Here is a 25,279-nt window from a genome sequence, read left to right as displayed (position 1 = left end):
GTCTTTCAGTGCTCGGTCAGACTTTTCACGCAGTATCTTATCTCCCATTTCGTCTTCATCTACATCCTCTTCCATTTCCATAATATTGTCCTCAAGCACATCGCCCTTGTATAAACCCTCTATATACTCCTTCCACCTTTCTGCCTTCCCTTCTTTGCTTAGAACTGGGTTTCCATCTGAGTTCTTGATATTCATACAAGTGGTTCTCTTCTCTCCAAAGGTCTCTTTAATTTTCCTGTAGGCAGTATCTATCTTACCCCTAGTGAGACAAGCCTCTACATCCTTACATTTGTCCTCTAGCCATCGCTGCTTAGCCATTTTGCACTTCCTGTCGATCTTATTTTTAAGACGTTTGTATTCCCTTTTGCCTGCTTCATTTACTGCATTTTTATATTTTCTCCTTTCATCAATTAAATTCAATATTTCTTCTGTTACCCAGGGATTTCTACTAGCCCTCGTCTTTTTACCTACTTGATCGTCTGCTGCCTTCACTACTTCATCCCTCAGATCTACCCATTCTTCTTCTACTGTATTTCTTTCCCCCATTCCTGTCAATTGTTCCCTTATGCTCTCCCTGAAACTCTCTACAACCTCTGGTTCTTTCAGTTTATCCAGGCCCCAACTCCTTAAATTCCCACCTTTTTGCAGTTTCTTCAGTTTCAATTTGCGGTTCATAACCAATAGATTGTGGTCAGAATCCACATCTGCCCCTGGAAATGTCTTACAATTTAAAACCTGGTTCCTAAATCTCTGTCTTACCATTATATAATCTATCTGATACCTTTTAGTATCTCCAGGATTCTTCCAGGTATACAACCTTCTTTTATGATTCTTGAACCAAGTGTTAGCTATGATTAAGTCATGCTCTGTGCAAAATTCTACGAGGCGGCTTCCTCTTTCATTTCTTCCCCCCAATCCATATTCTCCTACTATGTTTCCTTCTCTCCCTTTTCCTACTGACGAATTCCAGTCACCCATGACTATTAAATTTTCGTCTCCCTTCACTACCTGAATAATTTCTTTTATCTCGTCATACATTTCATCTATTTCTTCATCATCTGCAGAGCTAGTTGGCATATAAACTTGTACTACTGTAGTAGGCATGGGCTTTGTGTCTATCTTGGCCACAATAATGCGTTCACTATGCTGTTTGTAGTAGCTAACCCGCACTCCTATTTTTTTATTCATTATTAAACCTACCCCTGCATTACCCCTATTTGATTTTGTATTTATAACCCTGTATTCACCTGACCAAAAGTCTTGTTCCTCCTGCCACCGAACTTCACTAATTCCCACTATATCTAACTTTAACCTATCCATTTCCCTTTTTAAATTTTCTAACCTACCTGCCCGATTAAGGGATCTGACATTCCACGCTCCGATCCGTAGAAAGCCAGTTTTCTTTCTCCTGAAAACGACGTCCTCTTGAGTAGTCCCCGCCCGGAGATCCGAATGGGGGACTATTTTACCTCCGGAATATTTTACCCAAGAGGACGCCATCATCATTTAACACTCTAAGCGCCAAGCCCGTAAAATTTACGGGCCTGGGATCGCGCGAAAATCACCAAGCCCGTAAAATTTACGGGCCGCTACATTTAATTTCATTCAAAACACTGCAACGTTATTTCTACGGGTTTGGCCAGCGCTATACGTTTTTCAGATGTTTATTAACAAAATGCGTCCATAGATGTCACGGCAGCGCTGTAATTCATGTTAAAACTTATCTTTGCGTTCTCAGTCTGTATATCATTCAGTTGTTTGTCATCATGTTTCGGCGCGGTTTATCAGACGCAGAAATTGCGGATTTGATCAATCATAGCGACACTCTGGATAATGTAGAGAGTGATTCAGACGATTCTGAATGCAATGGTGTGTTTGAAGGTACGTATTTCCGAATTTTCCACGTAATTGTGCAGTACGCACATATCTGTTGAACATGTGTAAACGATGTATGTAGTTACACATAATGTGATATTCTTTTTAGAAGACGAGATTGATGACAGTTTGTCTTCAGATGAAGACGAGAATGATGTTGAAGGTGTTGCTTCAAATCCAGCAGCTGTGCCGTATCCGAAAGACAGTGAGTGGACTGCAGTTGACACCTACCGACCTCTGCCTGTCAACACGACACCCAGGCAGATACTAGTGGATATTGATGAGTCGAGTTCTGTACTGGATTGCAGTAAAGTGTTCCTTACTGACAGTGACGTAAATGAACTCAAGAGACAGACAAATTTGTATGCATCACAGACAATACAGAAGAAAAGAAGAGGAAATAATCTGAAGCCCCATTCAGTTTTGAGTTCGTGGAAGCCAGTGACTATAAGTGAGATGAGGCGTTTCTTGGGTATTATTTTCCACATGTGTGTTTCGAAAAAGCCCAAAATTGCGGACCATTGGAGCACTAATCCTGTTCTTAGTTGTAACTTTTGTCCCCATGTCATGAGCCGTTTGCGTTTCACTCAGATACTGTCATGCTTGCATCTTGTTGACAATTCAAATCAGAAAAAACCAGGCGAAGATGGATTTCATCCACTTTACAAAGTTTTGCCATATTATAATAATTTGAAGGAGCGATGTATCCAGGCATATCGTCCCTCAGAAAAAGTGACAATTGATGAAGGAATTTGCCCATTTCGAGGTCGTGTGAGTTTCCGTGTTTACATGCAAAATAAGCCTCATAAGTATGGACTGAAAGTATATGCTGTTGCTGAAGCCAGTAGTGGCTATGTTGTAAATTTTGAAGTTTATGCTGGTAAGCATATTGTTGACAATTCTTCGTCTGCGGTTATTTTGCGATTGTTGTCTGACAGCAGCTTGCTGAACAAAGGCCACACTGTGTATTTAGATCGATTTTATTCCAGTCCAGAGCTATTTCAGCAACTGGCAGAGAAAGGCACTGGAGCTGTTGGTACTGTGAACAAATCCAGGAAAGGATTGCCTAAAGATTTAGTATCTGCTAAGCTGAAAAAGGGCGAAATGTCTTTTCGGCGTAAAGATAATGTATTGGCAATGAAGTGGAAAGATAAGAGAGATGTGTATACATTGTCTACAAGGCATCAAGCAACATTTGGTACGCATACTAAGAGAAATGGGTCTGTAGTATTGAAACCACTTCAGGTACTTGATTACAACCTCAATAAAATTGGAGTGGATATTGGAGACCAACGCCTGCAGTACAATCCGTTCCAGCACAGAACTGTGAAATGGTGGCGAAAATTATATTTCCATTTGCTGCTTATGGGAGTATCAAATGCATTTTGGCTGTACAATGCAGTGCACAGGAAGAAAATTACAATAACAGACTTTATAACAGTGCTTGCAGTTCAGCTTGTTGAAGACGACACACTTGAATTCATTCCAAGAAATGAAGGAACTGTAGGTCGGCTAACAAAGAGACATTTTTTGCAGCACATACCTGCAACTACTAAGAAGTATGCTGCTCGTGTGTGTCACGTGTGCAGTTCCAGGAGCAAGAAACAGAGTGGCAAGGCTTCTCGCAAAGAGACACGATACGAATGTGAACAGTGTGGCGTTGCACTCTGCCTGGAACCTTGCTTTAAAATTTTCCACACTAAAAAACAATATGATTCTGTGTGAAATTTATATGTAATACTGTATACTATCAGAAACATGTAATGTAGTGCCACAATTTTGGTTAAAAATAAATCACAATTGTATTCCCTTATTCGTATGACTTTTTCTAAATTCTTAAAACATCTAAGTGATTTCTATAACTGTACCTTAAAGCTGTGCATTGTAAAGTAGTTTCTTTCACTCAGAATTAAAGTAGAAATGTGCAGCTTCAAGATGGTACCAAATTTGCCACAATCCAAACAGTAGATTTGATGCAGTAATTTTTTTAATATTGGTAAAATTGCCCGGTTTCTAGGGACGGGTGCATAAAATAGGCCTGGTACAGAGAGTGTTAATCATACAGTAAAGCCGCATTTCCTTGGGAAAAATTACGGCTGTAGTTTCCCCTTGCTTTCAGCCGTTCGCAGTACCAGCACAGCAAGGCCGTTTTGGTTAATGTTACAAGGCCAGATCAGTCCATCATCCAGACTGTTGCCCCTGCAACTACTGAAAAGGCTGCTGCCACTCTTCAGGAACCACATGTTTGTCTGGCCTCTCAACAGATACCCCTCCGTTGTGGTTGCACCTATGGTACGGCCATCTGTATCGCTGAGGCACGCAAGCCTCCCCACCAATGGCAAGGTCCATGGTTCATGGGGGGACTTGAAGGGTAACATATACTAAAAAAGATCAGACTTGAAGGGTAACATATACTAAGAAAGATCAGACATCAAGATTAGTGTTTCACATTTATTTTAGTTCCCTCGTAGATTACAAATTATACAAAAATGATGGCAAAAAGAATAATTATACTTAAAAACAGAGTGTGTGTCGAAGTGCTCTGCAGAACATGTATTCAGCCAGGTAAACCACGAAATGTTCGATGCACAGCAGTGCTTGTCAGAGACATTGAGCTGCTGCAATTTAAGCTTTACTCTTAGGGTCCTGGCTAGCCACTCTCTTGCAAACAAGCAGCAAGAAAGTTTTGACGACCCATGTATAGACCCTATGTGAAAGCTTAACTTTTCTTGTAGTTTATGTTAACTTAATGCTTTAACTTTTCCTATTTGTATTCATGCTACTTAACAGTTATGTTGCTATTGGCTGACATCATCCCTATGCTTTGAATATTGGCTGGTGAGATCACTTAACGTGAGCTATGATTGACTTAACAAAAGCAGATCGCAGCCTTGTTTTTAGTGCTTTGGAAGCTGTCATGCAGTATTTCCTCGAATTCATATTTGTACTGTTGTAATACCAAAACATGCAATGTACGTGTTGGCCACACATTGAAGATCTTTCCAAAATGCTTTCTTTCTCTTTCTTTTTTGCTGGCTTTTGTTTCCTAAAGCGTCGGGACGTTTTACACCAGTGTATAAAAACCTTGACTGTTCACAGGACTGATGAGTTTTACAGCTACAAGGGAAAGTGTATTGTCACTAAACAAAGGGAAAATGTATTTTAACCTGCGATATAACTTATTTTCACTCTGGAAACAGTATTTTAACAAGGAAGTCTGGGATTTTTTTTCCTTCTTCGTGTCCACGTACACGCCCTGATACAGTTTTTCATATTTTGTCAGTGCAATGAATGTACTCTACAGTGATTATCAAAAAAATCTTCAAAGGAGCGAATGATGTGCTAATTAAACAAAGGTAGCTACTGTAAGTGCTTAATTATTTTGATGGCAAAGCACTTTTCATATATACACAGTGGCCAAAATGTTTGGGTTTCTTTAAAATAAATACCTTTAGAAAAGATGAGCTGAAATTAAATACTGCAGTGTAGAATGTCATGTTTATTTAGTGAAAAACGATGCACAGATGGCGACATTAAAAAGTACACGGAATATAACTTATCTTGGGGTGCTTGTTGTAGGCACACACTGAAGATTTTGTTTCCATGTAAACTGTGGACTTGAGTGTTGCATTGACAGCAGATGTGTTAATCTTCCCCATAAGAATCAATGGAATCCTCAGTTAAAGTACAGCTTACACAAGCAGGGTATTTATTTCATTTACACGTCAAGTTCCATAGGACTAAATTGAGGAGCAAAACTCAAAGGTCATGGAACATATCAATACATGAAATTACAACATAAAAATAATAACAATAGAAATAAAATGTTATGAACCTGAAAAAAATCAAGCCACAAGTTTAAGTAGATGCAATCAACAATAGAACAAGAATGAGCTTAATTTTTCAAGGAACTTCTCAACAGAATAGGAGTGACCTATGAGGAAACTCTTCAGTTTCGATTTGAAAGTGCATGGATGACTGCTAAGATTTTTGAATTCGAGTGGTAGCTTATTGAAAATGGATGCAGCAGTATACTGCACACATTTCTGCTGAGTATTAACTGAGTGAAAGCTGCTAATTCTTGGGAATAAGCTAATATTGTCAATAAGAAATGACAGTAAGGAACATATGTATTGAGAAGCCAATGTCAAAATACCCAGACTCATGAACAGGGGTTGACAAGAGGTTTGTGAACATACACCACTTATTGCCCATTTCTGAGCCAAAAATATTCTTTTAGAAGGGGAAGAGTTACCCCAAAATATAATACCATCCAACATAAGCGAATGGAAATAAGCAAAGTAGACTAATTTTGTGCCGAATGATCACTCACTCTGGATACCGTTCGAATAGTAAAAATGGAAGCATTAAGTCTTTGAACAAGATCCTGAACGTTGGCTTTCCATGACAGTTTACTACTTGTCTAAACACCTGGAAATTTCACTAATCATATGCCCGTCCTGTGAAATTAAAATTTCAGGTTTCGTTGAATTGTGTGTTAGAAACTGTGAAAACTGATTACTGTGATTTAGCATTACTTTATTTTCTACAAGCCATGAACTTAGGTCATGAACTGCACTATTTGAAACAGAGCCAATGTTGGACACAACATCCTTTACTACCAAGCTAGTGTCATCAGCAGACAGAAATATTTTAGAATTACCCATAATATTAGAGGGCATATCATTTGCATAAATAAGAAACAGGAGTGACCCCAACACTGATCCCTGGGGCACCTCCCACTTGAGCGTACCCACTCAGATCCCACATCACAGCCATTCTCAACATTGTGAATAATGACCTTTTGCTGTCTGTTGCTAAACTAAGAGGTGAAACAGTTGTGAGTTACTCCCCGTATTTCGTAATGGTCCAACGTCTGGTGCAATATTTTGTGATCAACACAATCAAACGCCTTAGTTAAAAAATATGTCTAGCATTCGCAATATTTTGTTTAACCCATCCAGTACCTCACTGAGTAAAGAAAATACAGCATTTTCAGTTGATAAAAGACTTCTAAAGCCGAACTGTACATTTGATAGCAAATCGTGTGATATAAAATGATCAATTACCCTTACATACACAGCCTTTTCAATAACTTTAGCAAACACTGATGGCATAGAAATAGGTCTAAAATTATCTAAATTATCCCTTTCTATAAATCAGCTTTACTACTGAGTACTTTAATCGTTCAGGAAACTGACCATTCCTAAAGGAAAAATTACAAATGTGGCTAAATACAGGGCTAACATGTGCAGCACAGTACTTTACTATTCTGCTAAGCACTCCATCATAACCAAGAGAGTCCTTAGTCTTCAGTGATTTAATTATTGACTCAATCTCCCCCTTGTATGTATCACAGAGGAGTATTTCAGGTGTCAGTCTTGGAAAGGCATTGCCAAGAAAGTTATATGATTCCATGTAGAAACTAATTTTTTATTTATCAGTAGCAGAAATTTTTTAATTACAAAATGACTTTATTCGTCGATCTTGTGGTGCTGACCCGACACTTCTTTCACAACTGACCATATGGTTTAATTTTATCCTGTGAATTAGCTATTCTATTTGCTTACCACATACTCTTTGCCTCCCTAATAACATTTTTAAGCACCTTACATTACTGTTTGTAATGGGCTACTGTAGCTTGATGGTGACTATTTCTAACATTTTGATATAGTTCCCGCTTTGTTCTACATGATGTCCCACTAGGCAGCCAACTGGGCTGCCTTTTACTGCTAGTACCCCATTTAGAAAGTTCTACTAGAAAGCAACTCTCAAAGAGCATGAGAAATGTGTTAAGGAAAGCATTATCTTTATGATCTATGATATTGGCACTGTAAACATCCTGCCAGTCTTGTTCCTTGATAAGGTTTAAAAAACACACTATTGCGGTTGGATTAACTTTCCTACATGATTTGTTTTCTTTCTCCTGATAACGACATCCTCTTGAGTAGTCCCCGCCTGGAGATCCGAATGGGGGACTATTTTACCTCCGGAATATTTTACCCAAGAGGACGCCGTCATCATGTAATCATACAGTAAAGCTGCATGCCCTCAGGAAAAATTACGGCTGTAGTTTCCCCTTGCTTTCAGCCGTTCACAGTACCAGCACAGCAAGGCCGTTTTGGTTATTGTTACAAGGCCAGATCAGTCCATCATCCAGACTGTTGCCCTTGCAACTACTGAAAAGGCTGCTGCCCCTCTTCAGGAACCACACGTTTGTCTGGCCTCTCAACAGATACCCCTCCGTTGTGGTTGCACCTACAGTACGGCTATCTGTATCGCTGAGGCACGCAAGCCTCCCCACCAACGGCAAGGTCCATGGTTCAAACTGGCGTTCTACGGATCGGAGCGTGGAATGTCAGATCCCTTAATCGGGCAGGTAGGTTAGAAAATTTAAAAAGGGAAATGGATAGGTTGAAGTTAGATATAGTGGGAATTAGTGAACTTCGGTGGCAGGAGGAACAAGACTTCTGGTCAGGTGACTACAGGGTTATAAACACAAAATCAAATAGGGGTAATGCAGGAGTAGGTTTAATAATGAATAGGAAAATAGGAATGCGGGTAAGCTACTACAAACAGCATAGTGAACGCATTATTGTGGCCAAGATAGATACGAAGCCCACACCTACTACAGTAGTACAAGTTTATATGCCAACTAGCTCTGCAGATGACGAAGAAATTGAAGAAATGTATGATGAAATAAAAGAAATTATTCAGATTGTGAAGGGAGACGAAAATTTAATAGTCATGGGTGACTGGAATTCGAGTGTAGGAAAAGGGAGAGAAGGAAACATAGTAGGTGAATATGGATTGGGGGACAGAAATGAAAGAGGAAGCCGCCTTGTAGAATTTTGCACAGAGCACAACATAATCATAACTAACACTTGGTTTAAGAATCATGAAAGAAGGTTGTATACATGGAAGAACCCTGGAGATACTAAAAGGTATCAGATAGATTATATAATGGTAAGACAGAGATTTAGGAACCAGGTTTTAAATTGTAAGACATTTCCAGAGGCAGATGTGGACTCTGACCACAATCTATTGGTTATGACCTGTAGATTAAAACTGAAGAAACTGCAAAAAGGTGGGAATTTAAGGAGATGGGACCTGGATAAACTAAAAGAACCAGAGGTTGTACAGAGATTCAGGGACAGCATAAGGGAGCAATTGACAGGAATGGGGGAAATAAATACAGTAGAAGAAGAATGGGTAGCTTTGAGGGATGAAGTAGTGAAGGCAGCAGAGGATCAAGTAGGTAAAAAGACGAGGGCTAGTAGAAATCCTTGGGTAACAGAAGAAATATTGAATTTAATTGATGAAAGGAGAAAATATAAAAATGCAGTAAGTGAAACAGGCAAAAAGGAATACAAATGTCTCAAAAATGAGATTGACAGGAAGTGCAAAATGGCTAAGCAGCGATGGCTAGAGGACAAATGTAAGGATGTAGAGGCCTATCTCACTAGGGGTAAGATAGATACCGCCTACAGGAAAATTAAAGAGACCTTTGGAGGTAAGAGAACGACTTGTATGAATATCAAGAGCTCAGATGGAAACCCAGTTCTAAGCAAAGAAGGGAAAGCAGAAAGGTGGAAGGAGTATATAGAGGGTCTACACAAGGGCGATGTACTTGAGGACAATATTATGGAAATGGAAGAGGATGTAGATGAAGATGAAATGGGAGATATGATACTGCGTGAAGAGTTTGACAGAGCACTGAAAGACCTGAGTCGAAACAAGGCCCCCGGAGTAGACAATATTTCATTGGAACTACTGACGGCCGTGGGAGAGCCAGTCCTGACAAAACTCTACCATCTGGTGAGCAAGATGTATGAAACAGGCGAAATACCCTCAGACTTCAAGAAGAATATAAGAATTCCAATCCCAAAGAAAGCAGGTGTTGACAGATGTGAAAATTACCGAACTATCAGCTTAATAAGTCACAGCTGCAAAATACTAACACGAATTCTTTACAGACGAATGGAAAAACTAGTAGAAGCCAACCTCGGGGAAGATCAGTTTGGATTCCGTAGAAACACTGGAACACGTGAGGCAATACTGACCTTACGACTTATCTTAGAAGAAAGATTAAGGAAAGGCAAACCTACGTTTCTAGCATTTGTAGACTTAGAGAAAGCTTTTGACAATGTTGACTGGAATACTCTCTTTCAAATTCTAAAGGTGGCAGAGGTAAAATACAGGGAGCGAAAGGCTATTTACAATTTGTACAGAAACCAGATGGCAGTTATAAGAGTCGAGGGGCATGAAAGGGAAGCAGTGGTTGGGAAGGGAGTAAGACAGGGTTGTAGCCTCTCCCCGATGTTGTTCAATCTGTATATTGAGCAAGCAGTAAAGGAAACAAAAGAAAAATTAGGAGTAGGTATCAAAATTCATGGAGAAGAAATAAAAACTTTGAGGTTCGCCGATGACATTGTAATTCTGTCAGAGACAGCAAAGGACTTGGAAGAGCAGTTGAATGGAATGGACAGTGTCTTGAAAGGAGGATATAAGATGAACATCAACAAAAGCAAAACAAGGATAATGGAATGTAGTCTAATTAAGTCGGGTGATGCTGAGGGAATTAGATTAGGAAATGAGGCACTTAAAGTAGTAAAGGAGTTTTGCTATTTGGGGAGCAAAATAACTGATGATGGTCGAAGTAGAGAGGATATAAAATGTAGGCTGGCAATGGCAAGGAAAGCGTTTCTGAAGAAGAGAAATTTGTTAACATCCAGTATTGATTTAAGTGTCAGGAAGTCATTTCTGAAAGTATTCGTATGGAGTGTAGCCATGTATGGAAGTGAAACATGGACGATAAATAGTTTGGACAAGAAGAGAATAGAAGCTTTTGAAATGTGGTGCTACAGAAGAATGCTGAAGATTAGATGGGTAGATCACATAACTAATGAGGAAGTATTGAATAGGATTGGGGAGAAGAGAAGTTTGTGGCACAACTTGACCAGAAGAAGGGATCGGTTGGTAGGACATGTTCTGAGGCATCAAGGGATCACCAATTTAGTATTGGAGGGCAGCGTGGAGGGTAAAAATCATAGAGGGAGACCAAGAGATGAATACACTAAGCAGATTCAGAAGGATGTAGGTTGCAGTAGGTACTGGGAGATGAAAAAGCTTGCACAGGATAGAGTAGCATGGAGAGCTGCATCAAACCAGTCTCAGGACTGAAGACCACAACAACAACAACAACATGATTTGTAATTATATGTGACATTTGTTTGAGTACAAAAGCCTTTTAGTGTTAAAATTTATGCATCACAGTCTGAAAGGCTATTCACCCTTTTACTAATAGGATGCCCATCCAGTAATGAAGAATGACTAAAAATATTGTCTGTGGCTGTGCTACTGTTCCCCTGCATCCTAGTTGGAAAAAATACAGTCTGCATCAGATCATATGCATTTAGGAATCTGCCAAAATCCTTTAATTTTGGGCATCATCTACATATACATGGTTACTCTGCAATTCACACTTAAGTGCCTGGCAGAGGGTTCATCAAACCATTTTCATACTACTTCTCTACCATTCCACTCTCGAATGGCACGTCGGGAAAAAAGGACACCTAAATCTTTCCGTTCGATCTCTGATTTCTCTTATTTTATTATTATGATCGTTTCTCACTGCGTAGGTGGCTGTCAACAAAATATTTTCGTATTAGGAAGAGAAAGTTGGTGATTGAAATTTTGTAAATAGATCTAGCTGCAAAGAAAACCGCATTTGTTCCAGTGACTGCCACACCAACTCGCGTATCATATCAGTGCCATTCTCACCCCTATATAACACGAAACGAGCTGCTCTTCTTTGCAATTTTTCGATGTCCTCTGTCAATCCTACTTGGTAAGGATCCCACACCGTGCAGCAGTATTCCAGCAGAGGATGGACAAGTGTAATGTAGGCCGTCTCTGTAGTGGGTTTGTCACATCTTCTAAGTGCTCTGCCAACAAAGCACAGTCTTTGTTTTGCCTTCCCCACAATATTATCTATGTTATCTTTCCAATTTAAGTTGCTCGTAATTGTAATTGCTATGTATTAGTTGAATTGACAGCCCTTAGATTTGTGCGATTTATCGTATACCCAAAATTTATGGGATTTCTTTTAGTACCCATGAGGATGACCTCACACTTTTCGCACCATACAGAAATTCTCTCTAGATCATTTTGTAATGGGAATTGATTGTCTGATGATCTTACTAGATGGTAAATTACAGCATCATCTGCAAACAATCTAAGGGGCTGCTCAGATTATCACGTAGGTCATTTATGTACCGGTAAATCAGGAACAGCCGAGGGCCTATGACACTACCTTGCAGAACACCAGATATCACTTGTGTTCTACTCAATGATTTACCGTCTATCACTAGGAACTGTTACCTCTCTGAGAGGAAATCACGAATCCAGTCACACAACTGAGACATATATACGCACGCAATTTGATTAATAGTCGCTTGTGAGGAAAGGTATCTAAAGCCTTCTGGAAATGTAGGAATATGGAATCAATCTGAGATCCCTCGTCGACAGCACTCGTTACTTCATGGGAATAAAGAGCTAGCTGTGTAGCACAAGAACGATATTTTCTGAATCCGTGTTGGTTATATATCAATAAGTCATTTTCTTCGAGGTGATTCATAATGTTCACGTACAGTATATGGTCCATAATCCTACTGCAAATTGAGGTCTGTGATATGGGTCTGTAATTCAATGTATTACTCCTATTTCTTTTCTTGAATATTGGTGTGACCTGTGCTACTTTCCAGTCTTTAGGTACAGACCTTACATCAAGTGAGCGGTTGTATATGATTGCTAAGAAAGGCGCAATTGTGTCTGCATACTCTGAAAGAAACCTGATTGGTATACCATCTGGACTGGAAGACTTGCCTTTCTTAAGTGATTTGAGTTGTTTTGCAACACCTAAGAAATCTACTTTTATGTTACTCATGCTACCAGATGATCTGGTTTCGAATTCTGGAATATTTACTTCGTCATCTTTTATGAAGGAATTATGGCAAACTGTATTTAGTAACTCCGCTTTAGTGGCACCATCATCAGTAACATTTTCCATCACTATCGCGCAGTGACAGTATTGACTGTTTTTTGCCACTGGTGTACTTTACATACGACCAGAATCTCTTTGGGTTTTCTACCATATTTTGAGACAATGTTTCATTGTGGAAACTATTAAAAGCATCTCGCATTGAAGTCCGCGCTAAATTTCGAGCTTCTGTGAAACTTAGCCAGTCTTGGGGATTTTGCGTTCTTCTGAATTTGGCATGCTTTTTTCCTTGCTTCTGTTACAGTGTTCTGATGTGTTTTGTGTACCATGGTGGATCAGTCCCGTCTCTTATTAACTTATGCGGTATGAATCTGTCTATTGCTGTCGATACTGTATCTTTTAATTTGAGCCATATCTGGTCTACATCTACATAATTAGCTTGGAAGGAATAGACACACTCTCTTAGGAAGGCATCAAGTGATTTTTTATCTGCTGTTTCAAATAGATATATTATGTGTTTATTTTTAGTGGTTTTGGTTGATATGGTTTTGAGCCTCGCTACAATGACCTTTGTGTTCACCAATCTCTGTATCCGTCATGACGCTCTCTATTAGATCAGTATTATCTAACTGTATGTTGCCATAGCCCTAATAAGAAATGTTGCTTCATCATAAGTGTAGCAACTCTGTAGGTGCAAAACTGCAGAGTTCAGCAGCAGAATGTGGGCTTTTCCATTTACAATGGCATGAGCCAGTACTTTTGCTTTATGAAACCTGACTTGACACTTATGATTTAAGGTTCATAAATATGATCTGTAGAATTCCTTTCAACCTCCAGTGCAAAAGCTTTGTAAGACCACGACACCTCCAGTTATTAATACCTCTGTTTTTGCCCCCTTAAGTCCTCTGTGGGGCACAAAGTCATTTATTTCATCATAATGGAGAGGACGTCATTTCCAAACCAATTGTGAACCTTGTTAAATCTTTCATTTCATTTTTTGCCTTTCATTCCATCACATTACTTTGTTACTTTGTTATATTTTTTATATTGGCATCTGCTGAGGCATTCATAAACTCACTTTCTAGTGCACTTTTCAGGTAATGGCAACCATTTCACTGCTAGGTAAAGTGAAACAAGGAAGCGTCCATGTCTGACAGGTACTCTACAGCAGACATTTCGCTTAAGCACTGTAGATGTATGCTAGTGGTCTTTTGGGGCTATTATCGTAGCAGAAAGTAAGCACTTTAGTGTTGTGGTAGGAGAACTCCAATAACAGGTATTTGTGAGATTGCCTATCAGTTACAAATATGTGTGCTCTCATTTTAATGACACCTTCTGATTAAGAACCAGTGCATGTAGTCAAGCAGTGGTCAAACAAATTGATTAGCGGTGATGAAGGTTTGCTAGTTTTGTGGTTGTCACTACAGCATTTAAGCGATGGTTACTATGCAAACATCTGTCCATTGCTCCTCTGCTGAACCAGAAACAATGAATAGCTTACTGCTTATACTTTGGTTATGTCTATTTTCTCCTATCTTTTTCACTTCACTGTGGCGGAACTCTCTGATTGCAATCTTGCATCATCTCTACACAACTAGTGGTATTTGCTCTCCCTGCAACCTTTTAGTATTGCTATATACAAATACTTGATTGCTCCATTACTCTAATAATGATTTAATAAAATTACCACCTCATTTATGTACAAAAGTGTGACCAAAAAGTTGGCACCAGGTTAAATAACACAAAAATGGTAAGAGGCCGGGACTAGGGTGGCTATGGACATAAGCAGAGGGGATGGAGGAAACTTTTTGGGTGACCTGTGAGAGCCACGTGCCATCTACGTTTACATCTATACTCTTCAAACCATCATGATGGGCATGGCAAAGGGTACATCCCATTGCACCAGTTATCAGGTTTTCTTCCTGTTCCATTCACATATGAAGCATGGGAAAAATGACTGTTTGAATGGCTCTGCGCATGTAGTAATTATTCTAATCTTGTCCTCACAATCAATGTGTGAACAATACATAGAGTAACCATTTACAGCCGGTTCTTGAAATTATTATTAGACTTTCTCAGGATAGTTGACACCTCTATTCAAGAGTCTTCAGTATCTCTGTGACACTCTCCCACAGGTTAAACAAGCCTGTGACCATTTGTACTGCTCTTCTCTATATGTGTTCAATATTCCCTATTCGTCCTATCTGGTATGGGTCCCACACTCTAGGGTGAGTCGCACAAGTGATTTGTAAGCAATCACTTTTGTAGACTAATTGCACATCGCTAGTAACCTACCAATAAACCGAAGTCTACCACCTGCTTTACCCACGACTGACTCTATGTGCTCATTCCATTTCATATCCCAATGAAGTATTATAGACAGGTACTTCTTTGAGTTGGCCAATTCCAGCAGCAACTCATTCATATTATAGTCATAGGGTATTACAGTTTTTCTTTTGATGAAGTACACAAATTTACATTTCTGAACATTTAGAGCATGTATCCAATCTGTGCATCATGTTGAAATCTTATTAGGAACTCACTGAATATTTACGGAGCTTCTCTCAGATAGTACTTCATTATAGATAAATGCATCATCTGCAAGAAGCCTGATTGTGCTATTAATATTGTCTGCAAGTTTGTTAATATACTACATGAACAGCAAGATTCCCAACACACTTCCCTGGGGCACACCTGAACTTACTTCTACATTTGACAATGACTATCCATCCAAGATAACATGCTGTGTCCTCCTGACCAAAAGGTCCTTAATTCAGTCACAAATTTCACTTGATACCCCATATGATCGTACTTTTGGCAATAAGCCTAGGTGCGGTACTGAGTCAAATGCTTTTTGGCAAACAAGAAACCTTGCACTATCCTGGTTGCCTTGATCAAAAGCTTTCAGTATGTCATGTGAGAAAAGTGCGAGTTGGGTTTTACATGATCAATGTTTTCGAAAACCATGCTGGTTGGCATTGAGGAGGTCATTCTTTTCAAAATACCTCATTATGTTTGAGCTCAGAATATGGTCTAAGATTCTACAACACATTGATGTCAAGGACATTGGATGGTAGTTTCGTGGATGAATTCTACTACTCTTCTTGTAGACAGGAATGACCTGTGCCTTTTTCCAAGTACTGGGCACGGTTTTTTGTTCTAGGGGCCTACAATAGATTATCGTTAGGAGAGGGGCTAACTGAGCCGTAAATTCATTATAGAATCTGACAGGGATTACATCGGGGCCTTGAGCTTTGTTCAGTTTTAACAATTTCAACTGCTTCTCAATACCACTCGCACCAATACTTTATTCATTCATGTTTTCAGTGGTATGAGGATTAAATTGGAGCAATTCTCCTAGTTTTCCTTTGTAAAAGAACATTTGAGAATGGAGTTAAACATTTCAGCTTGTGCTGTGCTACCCTCAATTTCAGTTCCTGTCCAATTCACTATGGACTGGACACTAACTTTGGTGATACTACAGCCTTTCCATACGGTCATCAGAATTTCTTTGAGTTTTGTGAAATTTCATTTGACAGTATTCTGCTATGTTAGTCATTGAAGACATCACGCATTGCCCTCTTGACAGTCAAATGTGTTTCTTTCAGCATTTCTCTTTCTATAGCCCTACACTTTGTTATACACTTATTATGCAGTAATCTCTGTTTCTTTAGAAGTCTCTGTTCAGTGACACTATACCACGGAGGTTCTCCCCCATTATGAACTGTTCTACTGCGTACGTTTCTATTCAGTGCATGGTCAATTATTCTTTCAAACTTGATCCAGAGTTCCTCTACATGCTCCCAGCTCATGCTGAAAGTTTCCAGTTTCTCATTGAGATATGACACTACTGATTTTGCATCTAGTTTACTGAATATGTATATCTTTCTGCTTGTTTTAGTTGTCCTTTGTACTTTGGTAATCATTGTTGCCACAACTGATACCAATTCCAATGTGGACATCCTAAGAGAGGTCAGATCTGTTTGTTGTCACTAGATCAAATATATTTCCATTGTGAATGGGGTTCCTAACTACCTGTTCTAGGTAGTTTTCAGAGAAGGCATTTAGTAAAATTTCACTTGCTGTCTTATCATGTCCATCACTAACAAAGTTGTCATTTTTCCAATTAATTGTTGTATGATTCAAGTCTTCACAGATGATTACAGTATGATTGGGGAACTTAGAACTGAAATTTTCCCTAAAGTTTCCGGTTACATCAGGAGATGAGTCTTGTGGGCAATAGCGGGATCCAAATATCATTTTATGCCCACCCCTGATACTGAGCATTGCCCAAACAATCTCACATATAACTTCAGTTTCTGTCTCTGTGGATTTAAGTTTGTTGTCTACTGCCACAAATACACCACCAGGATTCTGTGGATACTGCTCAGTGGATTTCCAAATTTGTAGCCTGTATCCTGCCTAGAATGATTCCTCATTTGTCTCTATTCTGCTTATATACACTATGCTTGATACGTCATGTGCCCACAAGGCCACCATTCAATCTCACAGTGGGTAGTGGTTGCAACGTTTCGATTTTACTTCGTACTAGCTTGTCTACTGAGCTCTTTATATTCCTATGGCTGCTTATCTTTTTTCCAAAGGTCTCTGTAATTTTTCTACCGGCATCATCTATATTTCCCCTAGTTATGATGCTTCCACAACCATGCATTTCTCATCTAGCCATTCCAGCTTTGCCGTTTTGCGCTTCCTCTTAATCTCATTTTTTAGGCATATTTATCCTCTTTAGCCTACATACATACATATCCAGTGATCACACAGTCCCTCCAGACTATGCACTGCTTACACAAACTGCCTCCATTTCTTTCTGTTTTGTGTGTTTCCTCCGGGTGTCTTCAATCTCCAGTGCTGCCAGTCCCTCGTCAGGTCGTCCATCCAACACTACCTCGTTCGTCGATGGGATGTGTGGTATTTGGTTTCCCTTCCAGTGCTTTCTTCATCTTTCTTTCTGCAGATATATGGGCTATATGGCCCACCCATTGGATTCTTTCCTTCCTCAGCTTCTGTAGAACTATTTGTTGTTGTATTATTCTTATTTCAAATATTAATAGCTTTTCCATTTCTCGTCTAGTCATACTCCAGGATTCTGAGACACACATGACTGCTGTGTAATATATTCTCATCTTAGTATTTGCTGATATTGATTTTGGGCTGAGCATCCCTTGAAGAAATACATGCATTTCATTCCCATTGCTACTCTTTCCTCAATGTCCATTTCTATGCTGTTGTCACTGATAAATCAAAATTTGAGTATTTGAACTAATGAACTTTTGTGAACCTCACACCACCTCTATCTCAATAAATTCTTCCTGCTCTTGTATTCTTCCTAATTGCATGAACTTCATTTTATTTTGATTCACTTTCGCCCTACTCTCTGTACATAGTTGTCCATTTTCTAGTACATTTCTTTCAACTTGCAGTTTGATTCACTTAGTAGTACAGTCTCATCTGCATGTGTGATACAACTCGTATTACCGTCCATCTGTATTGCAGCTACATTCTCTTATTACTTTCTTTAAGATGACATGAACAGAATATATAACAAACCATCTCCGTATCTAAGACTTCCCTCAATCTTGAACATTTTTGATGTGACCCCTCGGAAACGCACTGCAGCCCTTGACCCATCCGTACAAGTCTGCACCATTCTCATTAGCTTCTCATGGATTCTGAAGTGATGTAGTGCATGGTATAGGCTATTTCTGTGAATTATGTCATATGCACTTTGGAAATTGACAAATAGACTGTAGATATCCTTATCATATTTGTAGTGTTTTGAAAACAACTGACTTAGAGTCAATCCTGCTGAATGTTTTGGACACCTTCGTATTTCTGTATGTTGTTCTCCATGAATGGTTGCGATTTTCTGAGGATAATAATAGATAGTACTTTGTAGGTTACATTCAGTAACCTGATGCCTCTGTAGTTGACACTTTCCATTTTGCTTCTCTTCTTGTATATCAGGAATGTTATGTCCGATTGTGATTCATTCTTCTGGCAGTGTCTCATTCTTCCATATCACCTGGATCACTTTATCCACTTCAGTCCTGAGCATAAATTAAAAGTACAAGTGGGCTACTACTGTGTTAATTGCTTTGTGTTAATGCCTATTAACAGTGAATGATGCTCAGAAAATTTTTTCAAACCCTAACGAAAGTTTTATAGATGGTATCATATATGCTACCTCAGGACTTGTGCAGGACAAGTATACACACAACTTTGCAACTTCATGCTGCTTTATTTTTTAAAAAAAGTCATACACATTACATATATTCCTCGCATTTGCTGTATCTTTCAGGATTGGTCAAAACACACACTTGGTATCAAAACTTTCAACAAATAAAAGTACTTAAAATTGCCATAGCAAAATTTTTAAAAGCATTTTTGCTTTTCCTGGTATTACCACATGGGTTAGTATTAAGTTAACATTACTTTCCCTAATTTAATTTTATTTCTGGTGGAATGTGTGAAGCAATGCCCGTCAGTAGTGAAGCAAAGAAACACTTTGCACTGAAAATAGGTAAGGTATCAGCAGCCTTCTGGCTAGCATTTTGCCCTGTTCTTCTGAATATGGCAGCCAAGTCTGGTAATTGAGGTATCATTTATGGTACCCAAAAGTTTAAATCATATAAATCCATTATAACATTAACTTAAAGTTAACTGACAACTGAAGAAGTGTGCACAGCTTTAATAAGTTATTAAAGCATGTGAAAACACTTATAATTAGAAAAAGATATGTCTTTACCTTTATTTCATTGAAACACAATGTAAATTTACAGAATCAGAATTTTGCAAAGAATGCTGCCACCTTTTGGTTCTTGGCAGAAGGATGAACAAGTGAGCTGCAGCAAGTGCAATGAGTATCGTACATGATACCACAGGCCAGAAAAGGTTCAGCTGCATCTGCATCTGAGGAAAAAAATAAATAAATAAAACCTGGAGATATCATATATAATACCTTGGGGTTGAAGAGGTTATACATATCTAAATGACACCTTCATCTTTGATTAATTCTCCTGCTATTCTGTCTTCCCTTGGGACTTTATTGTTTCTGAGTCTTTGGTTGCAGTCTTAACATCCTCAATCACTTCCCATTCTTCTTCATCTTTCTTTTACTCTGTGGTGTCTGCAGGTAGTATCTCATCGGGGTCTGGGTGATTCAACAGTCCTGAGAAATATTCTCTCACACTTTCTACAACTCTATTTTCCTTTATATTTACCAGGCTGCTGTTCTAATCTCTAATGAAAAAGGTTGGGTTCTGAAATCCATGTCTTATTTTTGATGCACTGAAAAAATTGTCTTGAATTGTTGATGTTGCTTTCTACCTCATCTTGTTCTAACAAACTGGTTAGATATATCCTCTTCTCTGTTCTCAGAATTCGCTTGGTCTCCCTACTGATGTTGATAAAATGTTCTCTTTTCTGCTCATTCTCCAAATCAGCTGCTCATTTCTCCCTCATCTTCCTTTTCTTTACTGCAATTGACATGTCTTGTTGAACCATTTTCTTTTCTTTCTCCCCACTGTATCCTCTGCTACACGTAGTACCATGGGCTTTATTTCTTTCCCCTGTTCCTCCATGTTCTCTTTTGCTTCCAGGGTTTCTAGGACCTTAAAATGATTTTTTTTATTTCTATAGCCTATTGTTCTTCAGTTGCACTTTCTCAGAGTTTCCCTGCATTCAAAGCTCAAAGCAGGTTCTAGTGTCTCCTTCTTCTAATGCATGTAGGTGAACATCAGTTAAGTCTATATGCAACGAGGAACTGGTCTGATGCACAGTCGGCTCATCTGTACAACATAATGTCTATGACTCTATGGCCATAACACTGCTCCGCCAAGATGTGATCTATTTGGTTGGTAGTTCTTCCATTCGGTGGGCAGCATGTTCCCGTACGTATTCTATTGTGTTCGAAGTAAGTTGAACTTACTCTCAGGTTCTTTGAAACAGCTAAGTTGATCATTGTCTGACCATTCTCACTGGTCTCGAAATGCAAACTGTGTGTTCCTATAGATGGTATGTAGAATTCTCGTTTTCCTGCTTTTCCATTAAAATCTTCCAGAACTATCCTGATTTTCTACTTGGTGTGCTCTCAACTGTTTAATCTAATTGATCACATAACTCTTCCTTTTCCTCATCTGTTTTATCCCCTGTCGGAACATTAACACTAACAAATGTGATGTCTGACACTTGGTTTCCAATTACTATGTACAATATTTCTTTGATAAAAACTGAATTTTTTAACTAAATTTACTACTTTGTCATGAGTTACAAGAACCGATGCTGAATTCATGTTTATCTACATATTGCCCATAAAATAATACACACCCCTGTTCTTTGTGAGTATCCTCACAGAGCCATCTCGTCTCTTGTACTGTCACCAAATCCAGTTTATATCACTTAATTTCTGAGATCATAGTCTGTATGGTTTCTGTACTGTATAGGCTTTGAACATTCCAGGATCCAAAATTAAAATTTCCAAATCGTAGACCATTTTTGTTTTGCACTTTTTGTCTTTCATTATATCCATCCGTATCTTAGGCAAGTTTTTATTTTGTAACAAACAATGTTTTACGGGACTGGGTTATCACCCCAATGTCCAACCCTCCTCCTCCATCTGGGCTGTTGCAAGGCAAGTGACCCCTCGCAGAATTCCTGCCCCCCCTCCTCTTTTGCCTACTTCATTTTTTTCTACCTCTGTTAATTAAATTTAATATTTCCTGTGTCATCCCAAGATTTCTTTTGATCCTTGGCTTCTTGCTTATTTTATCCTCTGCAGCTTTCACTACTTCGTCCATCAAAGCTACCCATAGGTCTTCTATTATTTTCTTTTCCTATTTCAGTTGATTGTTGCCTAATGCTTCCTTTTCTTACTTTAAAATTAGTCCCTCATCACAAATTTTCATCTGGTTTAACAATATGCATAATTTATTCTATCTCATCACACATTTTTACAATCTCTTCATCATCTGCAAGGCTAATTGGCATGTGAACCTACACTACTGTGGTGAGTATTGGCTTTGTATCTGTCTTGGCTATGATCATGTGTTCGCTGAGCTGTTCATATTAGCTTATTCACATTCCTATTTTCTTGTTCATTGTTAGTCCTACTCTGGCATTACCCCTGTTTGATTTAGTATTTATAATCATTCATTCACCTGACCAGACATTCTGTTCTTTTTGCCACCACACTTCGCTACTTCCTACTACATCTGACTTTAACATATACACCTTCCTTTTCAAATTCTATAACCTACCTATATGATTGAGGGATCTGACATTCCATAGTCCAGCAACAGAGAGCCATGTTTGTTTCTCATGATGACATCCTCTTCCTGCCTTCCTCTGCCTCAAGATCCGACTGAAGGACTGAATATTTTACTGAAGAGTACACCACTGACATTAGGCCATACTGTTGAGCTGCATAACTTAGGGAGAAATAGCAACTGTAGTTTCCCCTTGCTTATAGGAATTTGCAGTACCAACATATCTAGGTAATGTTGGCTAAATGCTACAAGGTTAATTCAGCTAATCATGCAGCCTGTTGGTTGCAGCTACCCAAAAACTGCTGCCCTTCAGGTATCACAGGTTAGTCTGACCTGTCCACAGCCACCATTCGGAAGTGGGTGCACCTGTCGTACAGGTATCTGTGTTGTTGAGGCATGCAAGCCACCCCAACCCAGCAAGATCCAGATCCATTGTTTAGGTGGGGGATAAAATATAACAGCTGATAAACACGCTGCACTCTCATTCGGTTGCTGTAAGTGTATAGATATAAAATAATGGTTAATAAATAACTTAAAACAACCCACAGGCCAAGCAAAAATGGTACAAAATTATGCATCACCCTAATATTTTCAGGTAAATTTAATTTTGTTGGTGGTCTACAAATCACCATGTATGGAGCATGACCAAATAATGCATCACCATTACTACATGTTGTTTGTCCCATTTATTGTAGCTATTTATCACAAAACTGACAGTAAAATAAGAATTTTGTGCTTGCCAAAATGAGAACAGCATGTGCTGTAGGTCATAGACACAAGGTGCAATGTGGTGTGGACACTTTGGAGGTTACTGGACTTATATTAGCAAGTGTATGTTGTTTTAATGCCAAACTGTCACACACGGATGTGCACATACAGCCATGAACTGTGGTGTAAATATTTTTGAAATATTTTGTTATTTGTGATACATCAGACACTGAAATAAATTACCAAAGCTTTTCCATCAAACAGATATTTTTAGCAACCACAGTCTAAAAAAAGATTATGGCAAGGTGACATTAAACATTTGATCTTCCATTTATACAGCACATTTACCAGTGGACCTTGGATACATACAGCAAAGAAACAACTTGAGCAAAAGAAAACACTTCTTCCAGATATCACCCCATCAGTGTCAGCAATTTGTGCAGGTGAGTGACAACATACTACTGACCAAAGAACAGAGGATCAAAATCGTCCTGCTACCAGGGACTTCAACCAGTGACACCAAGGCAGAGAACTCATATGGAAACTGCTGTCAGGGAATCGATCAGAAATTTTTATGAAAAGGGATTCATTACAGATAAGCCCCATACTAGCCGACCCTGCATACCTGAAGAGGTACGACCACAGCACTGTTGGCAGCAGTGGCCAAGAGTACCGTCCTCAGTATCAGGCAACTCGGCCAATGGTATGGCACTCCTTGGAGCAGTATCCACAGAATCCTGGTGGTTTATTTGTGGCAGTAGACAACAAACTTAAATCCACAGAGACAGAAACTGAAGTTACATGTGAGATTGTTTGGGCATGCTCAGTATCAAGGGTGGGCATAAAATGATATTTGGGTCCCACTATTGCCCACAAGACTCATCTCCTGATGTAACCGGAAACTTCAGGAAAAATTTCAGTTCTAAGTTCCCCAATCATACTGTAATCATCTGTGGAGACTTGAATCATACAACAATTAATTGGAAAAATGACAACTTTGTTAGTGGTGGACATGATAAGACATCAAGTGAAATTTTACTACGGTAAATGCCTTCTCTGAAAACTACCTAGAACAGAAAGTTAGGAACCCCATTCACGATGGAAACCAATGCGCTGCTCCCCGTTACTGTAACCCACACCCATCACATTGACATGCTCTGCTGACACTTCTCCAAGACACTAATACTCCTCTCAGAAATTGAACCTCCTTTTAAACAGGTGCTGCACTGTTGCATATTCCTTGCAAACATTGTGGGAGATATTCTGCTAGCGCACATCTATGATACTGTCTCTGGGGTTTGGCTACAGTTGCTGCATGGAACCTCTCCTGGGTGTCCAGTAACCTGTAATGGATGTACCACTGTCAGTTTACTGTAACCCATGCACCCTCACATTGACGATGGGTCACAGAAATTTCTTCACCATTGCATACGACATGTTCTCTGCCGACGTGTCTCCGAGACACTAACACTGTCTTCAAGAAATGTCTCGCTATCAGATGGCCACTGCGCTATTGCATATGGATCGAGGACATTGTTGGAGACATTCTGCTAGTGTAAGTAGTAGAGAGTTGCCGGCATCAGTGGAATTCTGATACCAAATAGATACGGAAATTAAATTGATCAATTAATCACCCCCACCCCCGACGCTGACCACGGCCACCCCCGCCCAGTCCTGGTGTCATGTGTTTTCTAAGCTGCACATGTTCCCCAGCCCACTCCTCCCCCTATTGGCAGGAATTTCGAATTATGGCAGGAATTTCGAATTATGGCGGGAATTTCTAATTATGGCGAATTTCTTTGTCCCTGGACTGTGCTGACATCTCACCCCAGCCTCACCCGGCGATTGAGACTCAAACCCTGGTCCTCCTGGGTGGAAAGCCCAAGTGTACCGCCTAACACAATTAAACCACCAGAGGCGCTTGGAATTGACAGGAAATTAAAAATGGCTGTGCCCTTTCCAGGACTCGAATCCTGATGCTCTTGGATGGAAAGCCCAAGTGCTCCCTCTAACACATGGAAACTGTCCAGATGTGGGAGAGGGAGGTTAGGTTAGTGTATTTTATTTATTTTGGCCGGTAAACTGATGCAAAGATTGAGCCTAAGTACGTAATTAATCACAAAGACTGACCTAATTACACAACTATATCCATAGCACTACACAAGGACAGCATAAAAGCGCAATACACTACAAAAACTGATGATACCATACAACTGGTGTTATCCTGCTGGGAAAAAATTTGGCAATACCACTCAAAACTAGCGACAGGCACACTCAAACTCTTCACTATACCTGGAAGCTGGCGGGAAAAAGGCTTTAGTGTAAGATACTATATTTATTCTTTTTGGTGGGAAATACATTCAACTGATCAGATGCTGGTGTTCAACAGAGAGGAGTTTAAAAATGTATT

General features: G+C 39.3%; 1 protein-coding gene across 1 annotated transcript; it reads left to right on the top strand.

The window, feature by feature from the left end:
- The first annotated feature begins 1,947 nt into the window (after positions 1-1,947).
- LOC124805034 (piggyBac transposable element-derived protein 4-like) lies at positions 1,948-3,600 on the top strand. The gene has a single exon (XM_047265454.1). It carries the CDS (start codon positions 1,948-1,950, stop codon positions 3,598-3,600), a length of 1,653 nt encoding a protein of 550 aa, XP_047121410.1.
- The last annotated feature ends 21,679 nt before the right edge of the window (positions 3,601-25,279 follow it).

This window comes from Schistocerca piceifrons, chromosome 7, assembly GCF_021461385.2.
Source record: "Schistocerca piceifrons isolate TAMUIC-IGC-003096 chromosome 7, iqSchPice1.1, whole genome shotgun sequence".
Classification (NCBI taxonomy): Eukaryota; Metazoa; Arthropoda; class Insecta; order Orthoptera; family Acrididae; genus Schistocerca; species Schistocerca piceifrons.
This window is presented reverse-complemented; position numbering and strand designations above follow the sequence as displayed.